The following is a 24,119-nucleotide window of genomic DNA, read 5'->3' on the forward strand; positions in this document are numbered from 1 at the left end:
AAAAAGGATCTAACTTTAAAATAATAATTAAAAAAAAACCCCAACAGTTCACCACAGTGCAAACCTCTCGGACACGACAGCACGATGGAGTGACTTTAATGGAGAAAACGGCGGGGTGGGGGGCCACTCGGATGTGAGATTTGTCTGTAAACAAGGCGCAACACCTCCCTCCCACCGCCCTCCCCGGGGAAAGCTATTCCAGGAATTTGGCAGATCTTCAAGGGCAGAGCCGGAGGTAAACAGCCCACGGCCGCCTCCCCTCCTCGGGCCACGGAAGGCTGGGGCCCGGCTCCGGCGACGGTCGGCACCGGGAGGGGCTTCCCGGGATGCTGCGGGACGTAGGGGCACCGCAGGGAACCCGGGCGGCCGGAGAGGCCCCGGTGCGCCGCCGGAGGGGTCGTGCTATCCCGAAAGGGTCCCGGGGCTTGCCAGAGGGGCCGTGCAACCTCGGCGGGGCCAGAGGGGGCTTGGTGCGTCCCGGCGGGGCTGTGCACTCCCGGAGGGGGCTCGGTGAACCCCGGCGGGGCCGTGCGCGCCCGGAAGGGACAGCGCAGCCCGGGCACAGCCGAGCGCTCAACCGGTCTCGGGGTCGCCGGGGGGCGGCTGCTCGGCGCCGTTGCAGGGCGGGGCGGCGCCGTCCGGGCCATTGCTCTCCAGGGAGGACTCGCTGCCCGTGCTCTCGCCGGAGAGCAGCCGGCGGACGCGGAGGTCGGCGCGCAGCGAGCGCAGGTCGTTGCCCAGGCTGAGCTCGCCCAGGTCGCGGAGGAGCTGTCCCAGCTCCGGGCTCTCACCGCGGCCGGCGCCGGCGCGCAGCAGCTCGCCCTCGGGTTCGCCCAGCGCCTCCAGAATGTCCTCGCAGTCGCAGTGCATGGCCCTCTCCTCTTGCTCCTCGCCCAGCAGGTCCTCTGTGATGGAGCCCAGCTTGGGCGCGCTGCGGCTCCGCTCCACCGGCGGCTTGTAGCAGCACTGCCCGTTGAGCAGCTTCCGCAGCGGCACCAGCGGGATGCTCTGCTCACCCACCAGCTGTTGCTGCTGGTGCCGCGCGTCGTCCCGCTTCTTCAGCCGGCGGAACTCGGCCAGTGCTGTGGCTGAGGTCTGATAGAGCAGCAGGGCCATGGCTTTCGCCTTCTCGGGCTTGGAGACCAGAACGGCGTGGCAGCGCAGCATCACCGCCTTGTGCTTCAGCTCGTGGCGGTAGATCCAGGCGAAGACGCGCGGCAGGCGCGGGTCGGCCACGCAGTAGGTGACCCGGTGCAGCAGGTAGAGGTGGCCAGGCCGGCGCAGCCCCTTGTCCTCGGCGTGGGCCATGCGGATGCCCTGCGCGCTGATGGTCAGCTTCATCTTGGTGCCTTGCCGGCCCGCCTCGCTCTTGCTCCAGATCTTGCAGACGGCTAGGTCGGTGCAGCCCTCGCCCTTGGACTGGATGGTGGTGGCGTTGCCCAGGTAGAGCACGGTGTACGTGGGGTCCTCGCTGGTGACGCGGAATTTCCGCCGCTTGGAGCGGAACATGCTGCCCACGCGGTGCAGGGCGCTCTCGGGGCAGGCGCGGGCCAGCGAGGTGAGCGCCGAGTAGTGCACACTGACCGCGTACCCCTTGGGCTTGCTCTGCCGCCGCGCCTCTCCCGCCACCAGCTCCACCTTGCTCCGCTTCCAGGGCAGCATCGCCCCGTGGAGCGGCGGCTAGGCGCCGCGCCGACGGCTCCGGGCGCGGGGGGACATGCCACGGCGGCGGCTGGGCTGCCCGCCCGCCTCACATCCTTGCGGGCGCCGGGCCGCCGCGGCCGTAGATATAGGCGGGCGCCGGCGCTCCGCGGGCGCGGAGAGGGAGGCCCCGCGCACCGAGGGCGGAGCGCCCGCTGCCCGCGGCCCGCCGAGCCGGCGGCGCGCTGCTCGCCGCCCGCCCGCCGCCGCCGCTCTGCGCCGCCCGCCGCGGCGCCCCGGCCCCAGCCCCGGCCACGGCCCCGCCGCGCCGTGGGGCGGGCAGGGGGCGGGCACGGGGCGGTTCCAGCCCGGCCGGGCGGCCCCTTCGCTGCAGCGGAGTGCTAGCACCGGTGGAGACGCTGGCTGCTGCCGCCCGGTGCGGGGGAGCGGGGTGCGACAGGGGCTCCGGCTTTCAGGGGTCTCGGGCAGAGCTGTGTCCACGACCAGGCGGGCGGGTGCGTCGGTGCCGCAGCGCCCTCCTGCAGTCTCCGGGAGGAGGGTGGGGAGAGCAGCCGGGGGCGAACTGTCAGCTCAAAGTCTCCACAACAGATACAGATCCCAAGTCCGCTGCGGGACCCCACGCTCTGGCGGTCCCCACGACCGGGAGGGCCCAAACCCCAGCGGCCTTCACGGCCAGGGCGTGCCGTGGAGGATCTTCTCCTTGGTTTGGTTAGTCCGGCTCCGAGAACCGAAGGGCTTGCAGCACATAAAGCTATTACGTGTGAGTAATGCTGTGCGCTTTATTTACACGCAGCAGCCGAGTAACGAGAAGCTGTCTTGAAATTTCTTGCTGTGGGTGCTCGAGTGCAGCCGCCGACGTAATGAGAAAGCTGGTGGCTGTGTCGTTGCCGTAGCTTCACATGTCATGTGTTACAGCCTCTGTCGGAGAGAACAGTGATGCCAGCGTTGCAGAGTATGGCACTGTCAGGATTTGGGTAAACGCTGAGCAAAAGCAGGAGCACTGACTTATGTGCATGTCTGCTTAAATTATTTGAGAATTTCCAGAGTCTGGCTCAACTGAAACAAACTTGTGTATTGTTATCGTTATTATTATTACACTATGCCATCTAGCAGAGGGCTTGGGAAGTACAAGTAACCACAGTGACCGGAATCGAGTTGTTAGAAGCACTTGCACGTTTGCTTGCATGTCAAAAACACACCCTCAGCCGAAGGCAGGGTCGGCAGCGCCTTCCTCCGAGACAGCTGAGCCACATCTGGTACCCGGCGACGCCTGATCACATCTGTGGTTTCCAAGGGCCGGCGGTGCGTGTGGAGCTGCAAGACGCTGCATTTCCTGTCTTCGGTGGCTGTAGTGCAGCAGTTTCACGGGGTTAGGAAGGCTGTTGCTGGCTCTCTGAATGTGTTAATGCTCTCGTTTTCCTTTGGGAAAACTGCAGCTGGGGAGCTGCCTGGGCTGAACACACTCCAGCCAGTGCACGTGAGCTGTTGCACAACTGGGGCAAGCTGTCTAGACCACTTAGCATAAAGCCCAGCACCCAATGGGGTGCCTATTTGGGCTTGGCACTGGGCTGAATCCAGCCTTTTGCCTCTTGGCTGGATGGTCAGACTCAATATCCAGATGGAAACCAGTGACAAGTGGTGTTCTTCAGGGGGTCAGTATTGGGACCAGCAGTGTTTAGCACTTTTGTCAGTGACACGGACAAGTGGGATTGAGTGCACCTGCAGCAAAGTTGCCAACAACACCAAGCTATGTGGTGTGGTCAACATGCTGGAGGGAAAGGATGCCATCCAGAGAGACCTTGACAGGCTTGAGAGTTGGGCCTATGCAAACCTCCTGAAGTTCAACAAGGCCAAGTCCTGCACATGGGTGGGGGCAATTCCAAGCACAAACACAGGCTGGGCAGAGAACAGATTGAGAGCAGCCTTCAGAGAAGCACTTTGAGGGTGTTGGTTGATAAGTTCAACATAACCCATCAAGGTGTGCTCACAGTTCACAAAGCCAACCACATGCTGGGCTGCATTAAAATAAGTGTGGCCAGCAGGTTAAGGAAGGTGATTCTCCCCCTTTGCTCTGGTGAGACCCCACCTGGAGCACTGCTTCTAGGTCTGGATTCCTCAGCACAAGAGAGTCATGGACTGCTTGCACAGGTCTGGAAGACAGCCATGAAAATGATCAGAGTGCTGGTGCACATCCCTTATCATGACAGACTGAGAGAGGTAGGGTTTTTCATCACGGTGAAGAGAAGGCTCTGGGGAGACCTTCTTGTGGCCTTCCAGTACCTAAAGAGGGCCTACAGGAAAGATCAGGAGGGACTTTTTGCAAGGATATGTAGTAATAGGGCACAGGGCTTTAAACTGAAAAAGCGTGGATTTAAATTAGACATAAGGAAGAAGTTTTTCACTATGAGGGCGGTGAGGCACTGGTACAGTTTGCCCAGAGAAGCTGTGAATGCCACCTCCCTGGCAGTGTTCAGGGCCAGGCTGGATTTGGCTTTGAACCACCTGGTCTTGTGGAAGCTGTCCCTACCTGTGGCAGGGGGGATTGAACTGGATGGTCTTTAAGGTCCCTTCCAACCCCCAAACCATTCAATAATTCTGTGGTTCTGTCAAAGTCCTTCTGGAACTTGGCAGGAGGGCTGGTAAGGGGCTAAGATCTGCCTTGGCCAGTGGTGCCCAGTAGCAGCCCCTCTCCCCCTATTCTGGACTGGTGACTCTGCAGGCAGGTGTTTGCTCTAGGTGGGATTGTGCAGGCAAGGAGCACCCTACACCTCCCTGCAGCACTGCCTCCAGAGGAAGGTTAGTGCTGGAGGGGTTGGCACTGGCACATGGACGCTTATGGCAATGACTTCCGCAGTGCTGTTTGCAGAGCCATGCCAGGCTCTGCCATCCTGATCAAAGTGACCATGGTCAGGAATTAAGACCTTAAATTTTCACAGCATGGCTCTCACAGGCTGCTAAGAACTGTGTCTTCCTGACAGTCCTTCGGCATAGCTGTCTGCAAATCCTAGTGGTGTGTTAAGGTGAGGAGGAGCTCTGACCCCCTTACCCTCCTCACCACATACCCATCCACCAATACTTTTGGATTGGCTCCTTGAGGTGGAGGTTTCCTTATTAGCCCCTCAGAGACCAGATATGGGAGTTCCAGATGGTGGCTGGGTAGTAGCAGCACCCCTGGCATAGCTGCCTCTGGGCCAGCTCGAAGGTGTCTTGTGGTTACAGCCCTTCTTGAGGATGGAAACTGTCTCAGCTCAATTCCTTGCCATGCTTGCTCACCAGTTGGTCTGCCAAAGACCACTGCAACCTTGCTTGCTGCATTAGTGGGCCTAGTTAGCTTCTAGACTTTTTCCTGGTATGTGGCAGCTGCTTCAATTCTAGGCAGCAATCGTCACACACCTTGGCAACAGAAGAGCACATTGCAAATCATGATGGAGTGTGATGACAATTCCCAAACCAAATGCTGACCTCTCCTAGTCCTCTGCTGGTCTGAGGAGCTGTACTGCAGTGTTTGGATGAAGTCTGACAGCAGGGAGCAGCCCAGTTAAGATTAGCACACCTGCCCTAGGCGTGGGGCTATTCCTGTGACATTGGATGTCCATATTTCACTGCCAAGAGGAGAAGCTGAGGCACAGTGAGAAGGAAGCTTGCCCTGTGGGGCCAGGGCATGCTGCATGAATCCCAGAGAGCACGAGACTCCCTCCCCACCTGCAAGGCTGGCAGCACCCATGCACACTGGGGGCTTATCTGAACAGCCCTGTAGCCTGGGGGAAGCGTAGCAGTCTGTTCTCTATTTATACAATACCCCAGCAGCTACTCAGCATCACCTGCCTGCATGTGCCTGCCTGGAGAGCTTGTGCGAGGCGTGGGAAAGTCTGCAAGATACCATCTCTCCCCTGCAGTCCAGCCTGCTCTGCTCTGGCAGTGCAGCAAACACTGCACTTGGCCCTTGGAGGATCCCCCTCCCTGCTAAACTCCATCTTCCTTCTTCCCTGGCCACTCTGGTCTGTGCTGGAGCCTGTGGTTGCACCTCACCGTGAGCCCATGGGCTCCAGGGTGCAGCTGCACCACTGAGGTGCAGGCAGGAGGGCATCTGCCCACTGTCTGGGTTGGAGGCAGATGCCAGGCTGCCTGTGCTGGCTGCCCTGCCGTGGCCTTAGGAAAATGCCAGAACCTGCCCAATGGGAGAGGATAAAACCCTGGAGAGCAGCTCTGCTTCGTGGGTAGCTTTCATGCCCAGGAGCTGGAATTGGAGCTGGTGTGGGTCTCTGTCTGGGGAGAGGAATGGGATAAAAGGTGCTGGGAAAGGTTGATAAGACAAGACCAAAGTAATTCATGGGCACATAATTGATTTTGCCTGTGTACGAAAACGTGCCAGGCTTTGTCCTTTCAGATAGCAATGGGGCTGGTTGTACCACAGCAGACAAAGTGATACAAAGTGAAACGTTTCAGTTCGGTGTTTTCCAAAACAGTGTTGCAGAGGCTTTGTAACTTTGTAACATGACGAAGTTTCAACTGTTTGTTCCAAACCAGGACAACGGAAGCGCTGCTGAACTGTCAGGATTTTCCATGAAGTGGAAAGCCCTGGGAGTGGCACCTGGGCCCTGGAGGACGTCAGGGGGGACACAGGAGGGGTGCCACAGCCCCCAGCCCCAGTGCTGTCATCCAAGTGTTACCAGCAGTGGCTGCAGAAGGCTGCCTGCTGCCAGGGGCTGTGGGGTAACCTGAATCGTGTTGGCAAGGCAGGAGCAGTACCTCCTGCTCAGGGAGAAAGGTTCTTAACATCCCTTAATGAATACTTCCTGCCACTCTGGCTGCCCTCCTGCCTCTCCCAATGGGAAGAGCACTTCATCTTGCCTGCTGTCCTGCCTGGCAGGCCTTTGAGAGTCAGGGCTGGGGGCACCTGTAATGCCAGGGTGGTGTGAGGACCATGAGGGGTCCACGTGGTGACAGCCCTGGGTCCTCCTGGGGGCCAGTGTGTGCTGCTTGGCAGAGTCCTGGCAGTGGTGGCACACCTCTGCTGTGGTTGTTTTTCAGTCACAGAGGGCGGCACGCCCTGCTTCCTGCACAGGCAGCCCTGGTGCTTCCTGCACCCTCAGATATAATTAGAAGGGCAGTCATAGACCAGGGGTCAGGGCATCCTCAGGGTGTGCCTTGCCAGGCCAGTGGGACTGTGCTGGGCAGCCAGCTTCCTGCCATGCTGCCAGCTAAGGGGTCCAGAGTTGGTGTCAGGGCAGCATCCCCTGCTTGATGCCTCATCTTGGGGGCTGCCACCATGAAGCCATGCCTGCCCACGTGGAGGGGAAGCTGGTACAGGCAGTGGTGGGAAGTGGGGACAAGCATACCCAGATAGAGCCAGCACCCCAGGAGCTGGAGATAACCCCTGCCAGCTTCCTGCCTGGCGCTTTGCATCTTCAAAGACACAGGAAGCTCTTGCTAATTAATCTTTCCCTCACCCTGCCAGGTGGGGAGGTGATTTTATCTTCATAGGGCTGGTGGAAAAAGCAGAATCTAAAACACTCAGCCCAGTGCCTTCTCAGGGTTCAGTCTTGGCCAGGCAGCCTTGCTTCAGAGCTCCCTGAGGTGCTGCTCTTCACAAGGGGGGGACTGAGAATTTCACTGAAAGAGGGGGGATCTTGCAGAATGGGTTTCCCCTGTTCCTCCTGAGTACAGCTGGAAAGAAGGGGGTTCAAGCAGCTGCAGTTGTGCACAGAGCAAAATTGTCTTGGTGTTCTTGCAGGGGTGCTTTGAGGAGGGTTTCTTAATGGGTCTGCTTGTCAGGCTGAGGCTGGCAGTGCTGCTGAATTGAGCATTGTGAGCCTACATGAATAATGAATAGCTGTCACATGAATATTTTAGAGACACAGTCCTGAGATCTCCCAGTGCTGCCTTAGAGGAAAATGGAGGAAAAGTTGTCCAGAAAGAACAATGTTTCCTTTAGGCAAAAATGCACTGATGTTGGCTTTTGAAAAAGAGCTGTTGCTCCTAAATAATTCTCAGATTTGCATGAAAAACTGGAGCAGTGGTTTAGCTCCAAGGCAGAAGAAGTTGGGCAGAAAGCCAGCCCTTTTGACACAAGTTGATGATTACAGTGGGCTAGAAGGACTGCAGATTTGACTTCATCTATGCAATGGTTTTGCAAGAAATTCCAAAACTGTGGCCACTCTCCAAAGAGCCAGCAGCACTGGACACTCAGTTAATGCACTTCAAAGGAGCAGTGAGAGATGTGGTGATGCAGATCCTGAGAGAGCAGTGCAGTGCTGTTGAAGAGCTGAGTTGCAAAGACAAGGCCCAGCAGCAAAAATTGTCTTCATTTTGAATGCTGTGGAAGCTGCTGCATTGTATGCCAGCAGGCTGAAAACCAATAGGTTCGTTGGACTCTACTCCACATTGTCCTTGGCTGCCTGCAGTCTTGGCATGCACACATAGGTGCCAAGCTGCCCCTGTATGTCTCTTGTGACAGCATCTCTTCCTCAGTGTCTTCTTTCACTGTGTGCAACTAATCCCCAAATAAATGTCATGTAGAAGAAGCAGGCTGTTGTGTTTAGATAAAACCAGAAGAAGCCTGCCTTGCTCAGTTAGGCATTGCAGAGCAACAGGAGTATGATGAGAAACACTGCAATCAAAATAGGCAATTAAAACTCTAGCTGAAACTCTGATGGCTCTTGTCACTCAGATCACCTAACCTGTGTCTCCTTCAACATTGCTTGCCTCAAAGTGATCCTTGCTGTGCTGCTGGCATCAGAAACAATTCATTAGTTTTTATGAAGTGCCCAGAAATGTATCTCTTTCAAGGATGAGGGCAATTTGAGAATTTCTTCAGCAGCTCCCACCTGGGTGGCAAGAAATATCTGCAGTGTCTGTCCCTGGAGCAGTTCGGTCTGGAAATGGGGAATAGTGTGGGAGAGAAAGGATATCGTGTAGGAAAAACACCACAATCAAAATGCACAGATCTTCGTTTTTCAGGTTGCCCTCAAACCTCACTGCCCCTAAGGATTCACAGAGGGTTGCAGGCAGTGAAGCAAGCCTGAGCCTCCCTTTCCCACCACGCCAGAACTTCTGCTGGTCCCTTGAGTTTCCAGGTCATCCCACTGGAAAGGGCCATCGAGCTCTGCACTCCCTACCAGTGGCTGTGTCTCCAGCCAAGGACCCCATTGGTTCCAGGGCCTTGCTGCTGGGGCTGTGCTGCTGGGGTTATTAAAGCATTTTGCCCCAGGTGGGTGGCCTGGGAACGGCGTCGCTCACGCCTCGTCTGTGGGGTTAGATGTGCTGCCAGACCCAAAGCGTGGGGAAAGGCTGGGCTGGCTGGCTGGCTGCTCTGGCTGGTGATTATGCCATGTAGAAGGAAGGTAACTTTTAACTGAAGTACAAAAGAAATACCTTAATGAGCACTTACATAGCTGCCTCGGTGCCCACACAAAGACCTTAGATGGTTTCTTAAAGGTGACTTGATTAAAAATGAATTTACTAATCGCCGCATGCTGTCTGCAGCCCACCAGCCTTCCGCTGAAGTACCTCATGTAAATGAAAAGGCAAATGCTGAGTCCCCTTTCATCTGTCTTACTTGCCTTTAGGAAGCAAAGGAGTGGCTGGGCCAGGCTGGTGGTAGTGGCAGAGCCTGGGATGAGCGTGACAAGGGTTCAGATGTGCTTGGGAAATTTATGCCGTATGGTTGCCGACTTGGAAAAGAAGAAAGGAAGACCTGCATTTTTCTGAGGAGTCTTTATCATGGGGAGGCATCATGTACTGCTGAGTGTGAGAAAAGACGACTCTTGCCCACAGAGTTTTGCACACTGCCATGCTGTTGGCAGCCAGCACCTGAATTTTGGCCTGGCTGTGTTAGTGGTACCTCTGTTTTTCAGGGATCAGCCGGGATGTTATCCAATTACAACTGATACAGAGTTATAGTCAAAAATGTCTGGCCTTAACCCAACACCCATAAAGGAGAAATGGTTCATAAATCAGTTCACTGTGCAAGAACAGGTCAAGTTGTTTATTAATTAAATGTTCTCTTCCATCTTGACCTGGACCGACCGTAACGGCTGCTGCCTCAACCTGCTTGATGGTTCCCTGGCTGGGCAACCTCCTCCACCCTGCAGAGGTGTCCAGACTGGTGAGATTTTGGCAGCACACCTTCTACCATCATATCTGGGATGGCAACATCATTTCTTGTATGTGCTATTTGTTCTGTTGGGATGATGGAGACTGAGGATGGGGGCCTTGCATTGGGCTAGGTGTGTTACAGGGCACAGGGGCAACCGCAGCCTTGGCAGCTTGTGGCTTTCCATGGAGGGATTCACAAAACCCCTGCCCCTGTCACTGTCTGCTGGGACAAGGTTTCACACTCCTTGCTGCTGGTGTTGTTTGGTTCCTGGAAACAGCATCCACAGCAGACCAAATCAGCAAGCAAAAAACAGCCCTCGCAGCTGTCAGCAGTGCACAGACCTGGGGCATTTGGTTTAGATGTGCCCTGCATTTAATTAGTGCCATGTTTTAATGGTGGGGCTGGTGACTGCTGTGGGAGTGAAAGGATTAGAGCTGGGCTTTGTAAAGGGGAATGTCAGGCTGAGAGCCATGGGGAGGGATGGAGGGATGGGAGGAAGGGAGGGAGGGAGGGAGGGAAGGAAGGGAGGGAGGAAGGGAGGGGAGGGAGGGAGGGAGGGAGGGAGGGAGGGAGGGAGGGAGGGAGGAAGGAAGGAAGGAAGGAAGGAAGGAAGGAAGGAAGGAAGGAAGGAAGGAAGGAAGGAAGGAAGGAAGGAAGGAAGGAAGGAAGGAAGGAAGGAAGGAAGGAAGGAAGGAAGGAAGGAAGGAAGGAAGGAAGGAAGGAAGGAAGGAAGGAAGGAAGGAAGGAAGGAAGGGAGGAAGGAAGGAAGGGAGGAAGGAAGGGAGGGAGGGAGGGAGGGAGGGAGGGAGGGAGGGAGGGAGGGAGGGACAGGGCAGTCTGCGGGTAGATAGAGGGCCAGACAGGGTTGCTGGACGGCGGTCCGTGGGTGCCAGGTGCGATGCCGAGGCAGGCCGGGCACGGCGTGGCCCGTCGCGAGGAGCGGTCACTGCTGGGCCGGTCCCGCGGGGGCTACGGGGCCGGGCGCCTCCCGGCGGCAGGCGTGTGACGGGAGGGCAGCCCCGGAACCCCGCGGCCCGGAACGCTGCTCCGCGGGCGGCCGGGCTCGGCGGAGGAACCCGGGCGGCCCGCGGAAGCGAGGCGCCTTCCACCCCGCATTTCCGGCTCCGGCGGCGGCATGGGCAAGAAGAGGGACGCGGGGCTAGGCCGCTCCCTGCAGCGGCAGCGCGGCCTGGGGCACCGCGGCTCCTCCTCATGGGTAAGGTGGGGGATTGGGGCTGCGGCCGCCGGGGTGCGGCGGGAAGTCCGGGGCGGCCCAGGCTGATGGCGGTGTCTTCTCTTGGCAGCGGCACACGAGCGAGGTGGGCGGCGACCGCGGGCCAGACCTGCGGTCGGCGCCCGAGCAGAGCCCGCTGGAAGAGTTCCTGGCCACGGCCGAACTGGCCGGCACCCGTTTTGTGGCTGGTGAGGAGCCGGAGCGGGTCCTGGGCTGCGGCAGGGCCCAGGGACAGCCCTAGTGACCGTCCAGCGGGGTACACCTAGGGGCATGCGGGGGGCATCCAGGGGCTGGGGGAGGGGGCACCTTGGTGCCTTGCGGCGGCATACACGGTTTGGAGAGGGATTTCTGGGGCTCGGGACCTGGGCAGTGGGGGACTGGCAGTAGGTCTGAGGCTGGCAGTGGTCCGGCAGATCGGGGGACATGATTTGGGGTCCTGAGGCAGGGGCAGCAGGGAGGGTGACAAGCAGGGGCGGGATCAGCGGGCTGTCTGGATGATTGTCTCGTTCATCCTGCAGAGCATCTGAACATCCAGATTGTATCTGCCCAGAGCTGCACTGGCCTGCTCACGGCCCAGGAGGCCCGGCATGTCCAACAGCTACATGAGGAGAACCGACAGTTCCTGCGCATCCCACGAAGGTGAGTCCTCAGGGCTGGGCCTGGGCGTCCTTCGTCTGCTGAGTGGGCTCAACGTCTTGGTGGCTGCGAGCCCAGGAACAGTCCTCTGCTTTGTCGGTGCCTTGTCTGGGGGGAAGCCACTACCTGGCCTGCACACGCCTGCAGTTAACCTCGCAGCACAGGTGCCTGCCAGCCCCAGCACATCTGTCTTGATTGGATGCTTTGAGTTTCCTGCTCAGGGCCTGGTACTGCTGGAGCTGGTGCACCCTGGCCTTCTTGTAAGCATTTACAGAACTCTGTGTGTGATGCACAAAGAGAGAAATTCCTCATCTTAAATTAAAATCTAAAAATGAAATAAAGTTTAATCTAGAAAATTAAAACAAAAAACAAAACAAAACAAAGAAAAAAAAAACCCAACCAGCTTCACAAAGGTAATCTGCATACTGCCCTCTCAGTTAGTGGACTTTAGAATAAGGAAAAAAAGGCATGCTTAAAGCTGCTAAAAACAAGTGCATACACGTCTGAACTGCACCTCAGTGTAGCTGACTTTGCAACAACATCCCTAAAGAACAATGTAACTGGTCTGCCTGCTACTTCTGAGCAATCACCAAAATGTGCTTGTTACAGGCCACACTGGGACAGGACAACCAGTGTGGAGGCCTTGAAGCAGGCTGAGAGAGAGAGCTTTCTCGAATGGAGGCGACAGCTTGCCCAGTGAGTATGCCACTTGTGTCTGGGTAAGTAGCAGGTGACATTTGGAGTCACAGGAAACAGTGGGTTGTATTTATCCTTGCTATACCTATAAAATTAACATTTTGTGTAACTCCCTCTACTTGTTCTGGAAGACTGGGCATCCTAGCCACAGTCCAGACACATTTTTGTGGTGAGCTCTGCACAGTTCTCTTGCATGTGCATGTTCTTGTCCTGTTTATAATTAAAATTCTCGAAGGTGGAGTGTGATGTTCCACTCTTGCCTGTGAAGTGGAGGAGTGGTGAATATGTCTTCTAGGAGCAGCAGTGCTGCCAGTCCCTGCACAGCAGCTTGTGCTGGTCTGGTGCTGTGTTGCTGGTCTGGAAAGGTGGATATTCACATCCCGTGAACCTGTGCTTGGCCTGAGTGAAGACGTTCAGGCAGTGATAAAAATTAATCAAGGGCTGTACAGAGCCATTTACAGTACCATCCCCAACTTAGTTATTTTTTCCCGATGGTACCTGAACTGCTGGCATTTGGGATACTTCTCTGTTTTACTATCGTAGCTCTCAAATCTCCCAGGCAGGGAGTTTTTGTTCCTTTCATCATTTACTATTTCTCCATTAGTGTCACCCCTGAACTGGTGCCACTGACACCACTTGACCCTTATGCTTGATCTCTTTGCAAAACAGAGTCTAATTTGATAGCTGTCTCTGAAACTAAAGGCTCTTGGATCAAAGGAAGGGATGGTCACCTGCGTGCTGCCTGAGATGGGCCACATATGATGTCTTTTTTTCTGTTCTTTCTTAGCCTTGAGGAAGAAAAGAAGTTAATTCTAACCCCCTTTGAACGAAACTTGGAATTTTGGCGCCAGCTTTGGAGAGTCATTGAAAGAAGGTAAAGTCTATCACTAGTTGCTTTTTCAAAGTAATGTTTTCCTGAATTGAAGCTTTGGAGTCAAACTTCAAGTGTCTGAACACAGGAAAGGCAATTACAATTAGTGATGTTTTATTATCAGTACAGAAGTGATTTTTGTTTTGAAAATGTGACATGAAGAAGGGCAGCTGCTTAGTGGTGCACACCAGCACTCAGCACTTCTGTAGTTCTCCTTGAGTCTCAGATGCTGCTGCTCTTTGACTCTTCTAGTAATTAGTTCTGTATGGGAGGTCTCTTTTGAGAATGGGTCTTTGAGATCTTTTGCCAAGATTAACCCTTTCCTCTCTTTCTCAACCATACAGCTGTAGCTTGAGGGGTAGGAGGCAGGGGAGATCAAATAAACAGTGTTGGGAAAGAAGGAGCCTCTTGCCTTGGCCTCTTGCCATGCAGTGAAACTGCAGCAGTGGACAAAAGACAACAGGCTGTCATCACAGAGATAGCTTTGTGTGCTCAGTTGAGCTGTAATACAATAGGAGTGCTATCTGCTATGTTAATCTAACTGGGGCATTTAATTTCACTAGTAATTAAGTTTGAAATCATTCCATCTGATTTTCTTAAAATTGAAAAATACCTCAGCAGTGAGGTCATGGTGAGCTGGTTCTTTCACAAGGGTGGCTTTGTGCTGGGTGCTGCTGGGCCTTTGGCTGAGAGAGCGCTGGGTTGGGAGTGTCCACTCTAGGCTATTGTGATGTGCAGTGTGAGCCTGTTGTGTGCTTGAAGTGGCTGGAGTGTGTTATTAATGCCTTTCTGTTCTTTACTGGAGCTTTTGATTTCATGCAGAGTGAGGATGCTGTCTCAGAATCAAATGAGAAAGTCCTCCAGCCCCTTCCCTTACCAATCAATTCTGTCTGTGGTCTGCCTTTTCTTGTGTATGCTTCAAGCTAGCTCTCAGTGATGTGATTTAATAACACATCTGTACCCCATTCCTGTACCCTGGTGGCAGCTTTCTTTTGTATAGATCTTGTAATTTCTGTAACTGTTGAGTACCCATGCAGCTTATTAAATTACTCCCTTTGGGGGGGGGGGGTGGTTAGTGATTTTGGTTTATTTTTCTTTATTTTCATATGTAACCAACTGCCTAGTGAAGCTTGACATTTTCCCATGCAATCTGTGGTGTCCTGAAGCTGTTCTGAGTTAACAGAAATCCCTGCCAGACAAATAGAATCAGCATGTATTCAGACAACCAGTATTTTAAATCACTTGCCTGGAGAAATTCTAGGGCATGAGGCTGTGGTTAAATTTCCCCCCTTTGTGGTAGTTTTAGGCTGTGCCTTTAAAATTTTCCACGGATCTTGAACAGAAAGTAGTAGAATGTAAATAAATTACTATTGGGTATAAAAAGGAAAATAATGGTAAGTTCTAAACAATCCCATTGGACAGATAACAAACATAAGGCTAGTAATGTAAGCTGTCTTTCTCTCTTTTTTGGCTTCCTCACTCTGGGAGACACTAACTTGCTTTTGCTTGACCTTGGCTGTGTTCTTTGTTTTGGCTAAGTACTAAAACCCAATTCTCTGTTTTTTCTCTTGGCCCTTTGTGTCCAGGGGGGTGAGGAGGGGAACAGGGAAGGGAAAGTTATTAGCTCCCCTGTTTTTTGGCCAGGGGGCTTCCTGTGCTGTTTATAAATTGTAAATACTGTATATTTTGTACATCTTTGTTGCATTTCATTGTAGATGGTAGTTTTGCTTGTAAATACAGCTTCATTTGCTTCCAGCTGGGCTGGGCTGGCAATTTAATGTTAGGGGGAATTTTCAACCCACCACACCCTTCTTTTGTGGAAAAAAAAAAGAAACATGAATTCCTCTGTATCTGCAGCCAGCATGTTCAGTTTGCATGTAGGACTGATTGAGTCTTCTTGGTAGATGTGGTGGATTAGTGTTTGGATTTGGAGGCCATTTGTGGGAGACTGTACATCTTGCTCCATGCAAAGGGGACCACAGTGTTCCAGAACACCTTGCTGTGTAGGAAACCCACCTCTTCTTCCTCTCTGTAGCCACTTTACCAGAGTTTGGGGATGAGAATAGACAGAAAATAAGTTTTGTTATCAGAGTTTTCAGTAACATTCTGAAGGATAGAATACCACTACTCTTGATTCTTGCCTGCTGAGCGTTTCCAAGGGTAGATGGATTGGCAGAAGAGTGCTGTGTTCTTTCCCCTTGCTGGCTCTACAGCAGAATGAGCTGAGTGAGGCAGAAATGCTGTACAGCAGCACTGCTGTGTAGCATAAGCACGGCTCCATTGAGGCGTGTGGGATACTGAGCTGCTTTCTCAGTTCAGTAAAGGTGCTTAGTAGGTTAACAGATTTTAAACCATTACAATTCCAACTTGAAAGTAATGTGCTATGCCTTGCTGCTTTCTTTGAGGCAAGGCAAGAAAGAGTACTTCATGTGGCTTTCTTTTATTTTTCCAGTGATATTGTAGTCCAGATAGTAGATGCTAGAAACCCCCTCCTGTTCAGATGCCAAGATCTGGTAAGTAAACCACTTTCTTGGATGTTTGCTTCATTTTATCTGGTAGACTTTATATGCTTTTTTTTTTTTTAATTTAACAGGTTCGGCCATCTTGAAGCTATTCTGCTCTTGTGCCTAACTGGCTGCCTTATTTATGCCATTGTCCTGGCATTAAATTGTTTTTTAAAGTGTTTATTTGGTGTTTCACACAGGGTGTTGTGGATTTAGAGGCAGTTCTGAGATGTATTGCAGCTATTACCTTACTTCTCATCACTCACTAGAAGTGTCCATGCTCAAAGGAACCATTCTGTTTCAAAGCACAGTGGAATAAAAATGGGTGAGGATTACTGTGCTGAAACCTAAGGATCAGGAGTTACTGCATGATAGACTATAGAACGCTGCTCATCAAGAAGAAATTGCTCAAATAGTTGATCTTGGGAGATCCTGCTGTGAGGTCCTGATGAATACCTTGTCATAACTCTAAGCAAACAAAGTGTTTGCACATGTGTCCAGAAAAAACCTGTACTGTGGTAGTTGTGTGCTGCAATTTGTTCTTGTAGCTGCCTGCTAAACACCAGTTGCATCCAGCCCAGGGAGTGGTCAGCTTAGCTAGAGCTGCATGGAGCTGGATGGGGTGGCTTGTCTTGCTGTTCTCATATCCACTTTGTGGGGAGGAGGACTCCAAACCAGGGCACAAATCTGTCTTCCTTTTGTTCTCTTCAGGAAAGTTACGTTAAAGAAGTGAGCAATGACAAGGAGAACATGATCCTGATAAACAAAGCAGATCTGCTGAGTGAAGAGCAGCGGGCTGCTTGGGCAGAGTTCTTTGAGAAGGAGGGCATTAAGGTGGTGTTCTGGTCAGCTTTGGCAGAGTGCAAACGTCTGTCTGGAGAAGTAAAGGTACTGTAGATGACCAGTTGCAGCTGGATGTATGCTGCCTGCCTCTGATAATTTGCTTTGTAGTTTTGCTTGCAATAAACCTGTGCCCTTTTCTGGGAAAGGCACAGTCCTTGTCTCAGGGAATGATTATTCTAAGGGCCTTTGATTCAGAGACAAAAGTGAGAAGAGTGAAATGTGGTGCACTGTTCAGTCACTGTTGATAGTGCTTGCAATTTCTCTTTCATGGTTATGATAAGGACATGATAAATAATGCTAAACTAGAATGTAAATGTGTTCCTTAAGGCTGCCAGGGAGTAGCTACAGAAACAGCTCTTGTGGATCTGTTTGCATACTCTTAACTCACTAACAGAATTGGAATCCTTTCCAAGAAGGATGCTTTGAGGGACATGGTTATCTGCACAGAGGATGTGTCACTCCCAGGGAGAGGAAGTGTTTATTGGAGAACCTAAAGTACCTGGGAGCCTTTCTTTGCCTAGTGGAACAAACTCTGCTACTGCCTGCTCCAAGTTACATGTTCTTGATAGATGTCCCTCTCAGGTTTTACTGTGTTCATCTGTCACAGCTATTGCTATTCAGCTATGGCATATCCCATGCCTCCTTCCAGAAATACCTAGGCTTTTCAGCTGGCTTGCTGTCCTTGGATAAAATGGTTTTGCATATTGATTTAAAAGTGAGACTGAAATGTTATTTCTGGTGGCTTCTTTTGTTTTGTGAAAGAAAGGTCAAAATGCTATTGGGAAAATATCTGTTCTTTTGAATGAGAACTGTTGCAGGGAGGAAGTGTGAAGAGTTGGACTGAAAAAAAAAAAAAGCCAGCTTGAAATTACTGTAATGAAACCTCTCTGGCTTCGCACTAAAGCTAGCAATTCCTGTTGGAATGCTTTGTTGCTCTCCTAAAACAGGCCAGTTATTTCTACGTCCTTCTTAAAACCCTGCGTGATGCGAGCAGTGAATTGTCAGTCCTTGGGGTCTGGCTGATGAAAACACAGCAACAGCAAGACTTAGTTTTGTGTTCTCACTTCACCTGTGAAATGCTGTTCCCACAGGAACTAGGCACTGAAGATGTAGCAGAGGACCCAAGTGGTTCTGAGGAGGAAATCTCCAGTCAAGAGGACAGCGACACAGCACAAGATACCGCAGGAAGCACATCCACAGGCAACACTTTGGAAACTGTAAACCAAGTTCTGGTTAGTGATAGTGACAGTAGTGATGAATATGAAGACTGTGAAGATGATGAAGAGGAAGCCTGGCAAACCTGTTCTGAGGATGAAGGCAGTGACAAAGTAAATGCCATTTCCCCAGAGAGGGTGGAAAGCAGGACTGCTGGTGCTGCAGTGCAGCATGCAGTGCAGGAGCAGAACAGGAGCATCAGGAACTTCAGCCATTTGGTACAGAGAAATGAACTGCTGGAAATATTCAAAACCATGCACAAGGGACCAAGGGTGAAGGATGGAGAAGTCAATGTTGGGTTGGTGAGTTGAACTTTGTGCTTAAATGGAACTTGCTTAATTGAATTTTAATTCCATGTGCCTTCTATGGGGGAAAAAAAGAGTCATCCTGTAGCCTGACTTCCTAGTGGAAAAAAAACAACAAAAAAACCCAAAAAAAAAAAAAACCAACCAGAAAGCACAGATCTCCAAGGGTTTTGTGCAGAGATTAACTGTGAAGGTCCTGGAGCTCAGTGTTCCTGACTGCTTGTCTTAACATTTTTAGGGCATTTTACTCAAGTCCTTTTGTGTGAGAGCTTTGCCATCACCCTGCCTGACACCAGTGTTACTTCTTTGTCATCCAGGTGGGTTATCCTAACGTTGGCAAAAGTTCAACCATCAACACAATCCTTGGAAACAAGAAGGTGTCAGTGTCTGCCACACCAGGTCGTACGAAACACTTTCAGGTATTGCTGACAAAGGCTTCTAATGGTTTCTTTTTCCCTGGTGGAAGAGAGCTTCATTATGAACTAGTTGCAACCACATGGGCTCGCTGAGAACTCTGTCTGTCAACTTGAACTCTGCCCAGCAGAGTAGGTTGGAGAGGGGTGAGCTTGATGCATATAATTTTGGAAATTTAGTTCTTGCTTCCAAACTCCTGCTAGAGTTTGAGAGCTGCTGTGCAGTGGGAGATATTTTCCATCTCCTGATTTTATTTAGGTAGCTTGGACCCTTTTTCAATACCAGTCCTGTAGAGAGAGCCTCTGAAAAGTGAGTCCTCCTCTGGATAGATTAAGGTCAAACTTACAAACCATTCTTCTCATTCACAGTCATTGCTGTGAGTAAGTTGAGTCAGTGCTGCCTTTTTCATACGATCGAGCTCTTAATTTTGAGGTCCAGGACAGTTAAAGGTTTCTGGATTGCTTTCTTCTCTCCCATCAGACTAGAGTGAAGACCTTGCTGCCCCCATCTGGACACCTAATTTATGAATCTTGGAAGTGCTGCTGTCTTCCACTTCACATTTCCTGAGTTTGTTGGCTGAGGCCAGCAGGGCAGATGTCTGTAGAATTTCTGCTTGTTCTCATTGTCACCCATGCTTCACCTGTGCATTTGATTTTTTGTTGATGTTTTTTCCTTTTTCCTCCATGGACACTGACTTGCCTTGGTGAACTCGTTGGTTTTTTTTGCTGTATAGACCCTGTATGTGGAGCCTGGCCTGTGCCTATGTGATTGCCCTGGTCTTGTGATGCCATCTTTCATCTCTACCAAGGCAGAAATGATTTGTTCTGGAATTCTGCCCATAGACCAGATGAGGGACCATGTGCCACCCATTTCTCTAATATCCTTTGCATGAGGTTTGTGAGAATGCCTGCAAGTGTTGAACCTGGAGTGTGCAATGCAGCATGTTACAGCCCTGCTAGGGGCACATCTGTTCCTGTTTTGAGAGGGTGGGGATGCAGACTGGCTAAAGCAGCTCTGCCATGCTGGCCTTTCCCAATCTTGTTTCAGATCTTCTTGTCAGACTTGTGTTGTCTTTCTGGTTTGTGGCAAAACCCAAAAGCCATTCTTAATGTGTGCTCTTGGGGTGACAAGAGCAAGGTTACTTGTGTGGCTGAAAATCACCAGGTGGTTTCCTTCACTAGCTTACGTTTGCCAGCATATCCCACGGAATATTTTGGAAGCAACCTATGGAATAAATATAATAAGGCCAAGGGAAGATGAGGATCCAGATCGAAAGCCAACAGCTGAAGAGCTGCTAACAGCATATGGATGTGAGTGGTGATCCCTTTGAAACCTATCACCTACACTGTGTGCATGGTCCTGAACATAGCCTTAGGAAGACTTCTTAAAGTTAGGCTCAGCTCAGGTTTGCTGTGCTTTGAACCTCCACATTAGGACTCGCCCTGCTGTCAGGAAGGGCCTTTGTTAGCAGCTAGCCTCATGTGTTTGTTGCAGCAGTGCATTGCTAGCTCTGACAGATGCAGTGAGCATGTTGAGCACGTTGGTGAAATGCTTTGCCAGTCTGTGCAGTATGGAGTGATGCTCTCATCGTTTTAGATACCTCCCATCAGCTCTATCTTGATTTAGACTTGGAAGAGTGCAGTGAAGGTTTATCTCACAGGATGTTAGGGGTTGGAAGGGACCTCCGGACATCTTCGAGTCCAACATCCTTGTCTTATTCTCTGATGCATTTAATATCTGGCCTTAAAACAAAAATAAAACCCCATCAAGTTTTCTGGTGGTAGGGAGTTGTCAGCTCTCCTCACTCCATTCAGTCTAGGGTGCTTCTGCAGTACATTTTCAATCAGCAATGTATCTGATTTTTTTTTTTTTTCCCCCCCTTTGCTTTCCCCAGTAGAAGCCTTTTTTGTAAGGGAGGTTGTTTTGTGAGTGAGGATATAAATGTGCAGTTAGGCAGCAGAGAAGAATGTGTGAATTCTCCTGCTGTACTGACACAGAATGTCCTTTGGATTTATCTTCCAGATATGAGAGGCTTTATGACAGCACATGGACAGCCAGACCAGCCAAGATCAGCTCGATATGTGTTAAAAGACTATGTCAATGTAAGTTCTGCTGGCATCTGGGTTCTCTTTCCTGCTAGGAGGTCAATAAAAAGTTTCACTGGAGCATGAATTCACAATAAAGTGAATTCTGTTTCTCTGGATAAAATCACCATATGTTGAAATACTCTTTGAATTGGACTAGGTTTATGATTCAAAAGGATAAATGCAATTTCTCAAGCTGCTTATCTCACAAGGATGATTGCTTAAAAATAAGATGCTAGCTAAATAAATGATCTAAAACAGGCAGCAAACCCAGAAACAAACAGTTGGGCCAATATTTGGCACTAAGGGCTGTAGTTCTAAGTGTTGTCAAACTTCAGGCATCTACAGCACCTCTCAGCAACTTATTGTTGAGTTTTTAACAGAATCTTCCAGGACTCCTGAGAGATTTGCACTGTACTGTTTGCAGCTGGAAATGGTGCTTTGAAGTAGAGATAGAATGATGCTTTAACTCAGTCAAGCCAGTTGTTCCCTGGAAGAAGAAATCAAATGTCTTGCTAGTTAGTCTGTCATTGCGAGCTCCTGGGCTTCTAGAGTTCTTTATAGCTTTGGAGTTGTTTTCTTTCCTCTCTAGGTCTCTCTCTGAGGTGCTGTGAGGTTTTTGTGATGACTATATCCCATCACTTTCACAGGGGAAGCTGCTATATTGCCATCCACCCCCTGGAGTTGACCCAAATGACTTTCAGCACCAACATCAAAGATGCCCAGAGAGCAGAAGCGTGCAGACCACTGGGCAAGTGAAGCCTGAGAAGAATACCAAAGCAAAACAAATTGAAAATGTGGTGGACAAAGCATTTTTCCACCAGGTAAATTCTGGAGGAGATTTTATTCTAGCAGTTTTTAGAGCAGCACTGGTGTGTCATAGTTACTGGGAAAAATAGGTTTGAGGATGGAGGGCTGTTGAGTTAAGGGAGTTGGATGCCTTTGGCACCTGCACATTATTTCTCTGAGGACTTTGGTTTTGTTATCTCATAAATCACTGGGAATGTCCTGGGTGACTAAAAGATAGCTAATGAGGTGCACGTAGTTGGTTTTTAAAAGGGCAGTAGGGTTACCCTTGTCATTATGGGCCTAACGTCAATCCTGAGCAAACAGAGTGGGAAGAAAGAGAAGGAGGGAGAGTGGTGTGGCACAGCCACTGGGCAGGGGCGTGGGTTTGGACTAACAGGTCCTTCAAACTAACTTTTCTTTCTGGAGATGATGTATTTAGGGGACATGATAAGCTTCTTCAGGTTGTCTTGACTCAGAACCTGAAATCAGGTGAAAAGAATGTGGAAACATTTAGAATCTAACAGAAATTTTGATGTGGAAAATGGGAATTTCTCTTCACTTCTCTGCATCTTGTTAGGTCCCACAGGGATCTGTTTTTCCCCCTGTGTAACTCAGAGGCGGGGGGGGAAAAAGAATGACTCATAGTGAAATGTCAGATCCACAACTGATGAAGCTTGCATACCTGACAGGGCTCAGAACAGGATGTTTAGCAGTGAAGAGGATGGGTCATGAGTAGTGTGATCCGTTCTGGTTGGTTAGTTGGGTGTGAAGAGTATTTATTGAAGCAGAGCTAAAGATAATCATGCGTTTTGAAATCAAGAGCTCTGTCTCTGCTCAAAAAAACAGTCAGCTGCTTGGGAAAACTGGGACCTGAAAAGAATTTTTTGGGATTACCAGACTCTTCCTGTGGCTGCCCAAAGCGCTGGCACAAGCTGTGAGCCCCAGCAACGCTACCCACGCTCCGGACTTGAGCGAGTTGTTTTAGGTCTGCCTTTCACAGATGCCAGATTTGTTTGCAAAGACAAATTTGTTGTGTGCAAAGCAGAGACTGTGAGAATGAGTCCTGGTGCCTCAGCTCACGTCTGTCGGGGCAGAGCGTCTCAGCGGTGCTCTGCCTCTGCTCGCAGTGGTAGGCGCTGAGGAGCTGGTGTGAGGATGCAGTGCTGCAGACAGTGCTGGCAGGCTTTGACTCAGCTGTGTGGCCACAGCTCTGGAGCTGGGGGATGTCAGGTTTTGATGGATTTCATACAATCACAGAATTGTTAGGGTTGGAAGGGACCTCAAGGATCATCCAGTTCCAACCCCCCTGCCGTGGGCAGGGACACCTTCCACTAGATGAGGTTGCCCAGAGTAACATCTAGCCTGGTCTTAAAAACCTCCAGGGATGAGGCTTCTACCACCTCCCTGGGCAACCTCTTCTAGTGCCTCACCACCCTCATGGTGAAAAACTTCTTCCTAATATCCAATCTGAATCTCTATTTTTGTTCTATTCCCCTTAGTCCTGTCGCTCCCTGACACCCTCCAAAGTCCCTCCCCAGCTTTCTTGTAACCCCCTTCAGATATTGAAAGGCCACAAGAAGGTCTCCTGGGAGCCTTCTCTTCTCCAGACTGAATATCCCCAACTCTCTCAGTCTGTCCTCATAGGAGAGGTGCTCCAGGCCTCTGATCACCCTCCCTTGAGCTCGCCTTTGTCTGATTTTATGAATGTATCACAGTTCCTTGTGGTTGGGTATCTTCTGGTCCATCACGGGTGATTGCCTCTCTTCCAGGAGAACGTTCGTGCCCTGGTGAAAGGGGTCCGAGCTGCCATGGGATACCGGCCTGGCAGCGGCCTCCTGCCCACGGCTACACCCAGTCCTGGCAGCGTGGTAGGAAAGCCCTGGAAAAAACACGGCAACAGGAACAAGAAGGAGAAAATTCGCAGGATCACTAAGCACTTGGAAGCTTAGCTCTGGCACTGGTATCAGGCCTTGCCAGGTCAAGGACTCTACTGTTCTGCAGGCCTGAACTGGGGGGAAAAAAACAAAAAAGGATAAATGGGCAATGCCAGCTCACCTGGGAGCTCTGTGCTGTGGATTCACCTGGGGAGGGGGCAAGAGTGGGCTCTGATGGTTGCAGCTCATCCATCCCTTCTGAGAGCAAAAGAGACCTGGCAGTTGGTGTTACCTGGAAGCCAGCCCAGACGTTTGAGTGCTGCTGAAACATCCTTTCAATGGGAGCAGATGGAGCAATGCAGGAGTGTTTTTTCCTTCCATAAAGGATGTGTTTTATAGCTGTTAGGATCAAAGCAAGCCCTGTAAAACTGTCTGAAAGCTTTAAAACAGTTGAATTGCAATGAGGGATGTCTGGGTGTTTATTACATTGTGAGAAACTCACTCTTTGTTTTTTTGAAGCTTGCTTGTTGATTTGACAGAACACTTCATTGTGTTGAAAAATGAGGTAAAAGGACTTTTATTGCCCTCCTCTTCCTCTGCTATACCAGCTCTGTTCTGTGGAATCCAGCACTGAAACCACTCCCTATTTCCCAGTTTAAGGCAGAGCAGAGCATGGCACACTGTGCTTTTATGCCCTTCACACTGAGCTGGTATCAGTTGTTTTTCTGAGTGACTTCCCACTGGTATTTTAAAACATCATCTCCATGTGACTGGCCAAACACCTGGTGCTAATTTTTCCTTAAATATATTTGAGATTTTTATTTCCTGTATGGCCTCATGTTCTGTTTAACTGACCTGTCAGGCATTGACCTTGTCACAATGTGTCATAATAGC

General features: G+C 50.9%; 2 protein-coding genes across 2 annotated transcripts; one reads left to right on the top strand and one right to left on the bottom strand.

The window, feature by feature from the left end:
- Window positions 1-573: 573 nt before the first annotated feature.
- Window positions 574-1,662, bottom strand: FAM43A (family with sequence similarity 43 member A). Its single transcript, XM_054386100.1, has one exon. It carries the CDS (start codon window positions 1,660-1,662, stop codon window positions 574-576), a length of 1,089 nt encoding a protein of 362 aa, XP_054242075.1.
- Window positions 1,663-10,895: 9,233 nt separating this feature from the next.
- Window positions 10,896-23,659, top strand: LSG1 (large 60S subunit nuclear export GTPase 1). The gene is made up of 14 exons (XM_054385961.1): window positions 10,896-10,976; window positions 11,065-11,182; window positions 11,513-11,633; window positions 12,240-12,326; window positions 13,114-13,200; window positions 15,650-15,710; window positions 16,413-16,589; window positions 17,636-18,061; window positions 18,382-18,483; window positions 19,212-19,355; window positions 19,665-19,788; window positions 20,501-20,580; window positions 21,213-21,386; window positions 23,121-23,659. The coding sequence occupies exons 1-14, from the start codon at window positions 10,896-10,898 to the stop codon at window positions 23,298-23,300; spliced, it is 1,962 nt and encodes a 653-aa protein (XP_054241936.1). The 3' UTR covers window positions 23,301-23,659.
- Window positions 23,660-24,119: the final 460 nt, after the last annotated feature.

The sequence above is a fragment of the Indicator indicator genome, chromosome 13 (genome assembly GCF_027791375.1).
Source record: "Indicator indicator isolate 239-I01 chromosome 13, UM_Iind_1.1, whole genome shotgun sequence".
NCBI lineage: Eukaryota > Metazoa > Chordata > Aves > Piciformes > Indicatoridae > Indicator > Indicator indicator.

What these genes read in the sequence shown, in the direction of transcription:
- LSG1 (XM_054385961.1), top strand. Translation starts at nt 10,896, where the DNA reads ATGGGCAAGAAGAGGGACGCGGGGCTAGGCCGCTCCCTGCAGCGGCAG. An exon ending in GAGAAGTCAATGTTGGGTTG is followed by an intron (nt 18,062 to 18,381) that starts GTGAGTTGAACT and finishes TTTGTCATCCAG; the next exon opens with GTGGGTTATCCTAACGTTGG. An exon ending in ATGTGCCACCCATTTCTCTA is followed by an intron (nt 19,356 to 19,664) that starts ATATCCTTTGCA and finishes TCACTAGCTTAC; the next exon opens with GTTTGCCAGCATATCCCACG.
- FAM43A (XM_054386100.1), bottom strand. Translation starts at nt 1,662, where the DNA reads ATGCTGCCCTGGAAGCGGAGCAAGGTGGAGCTGGTGGCGGGAGAGGCG.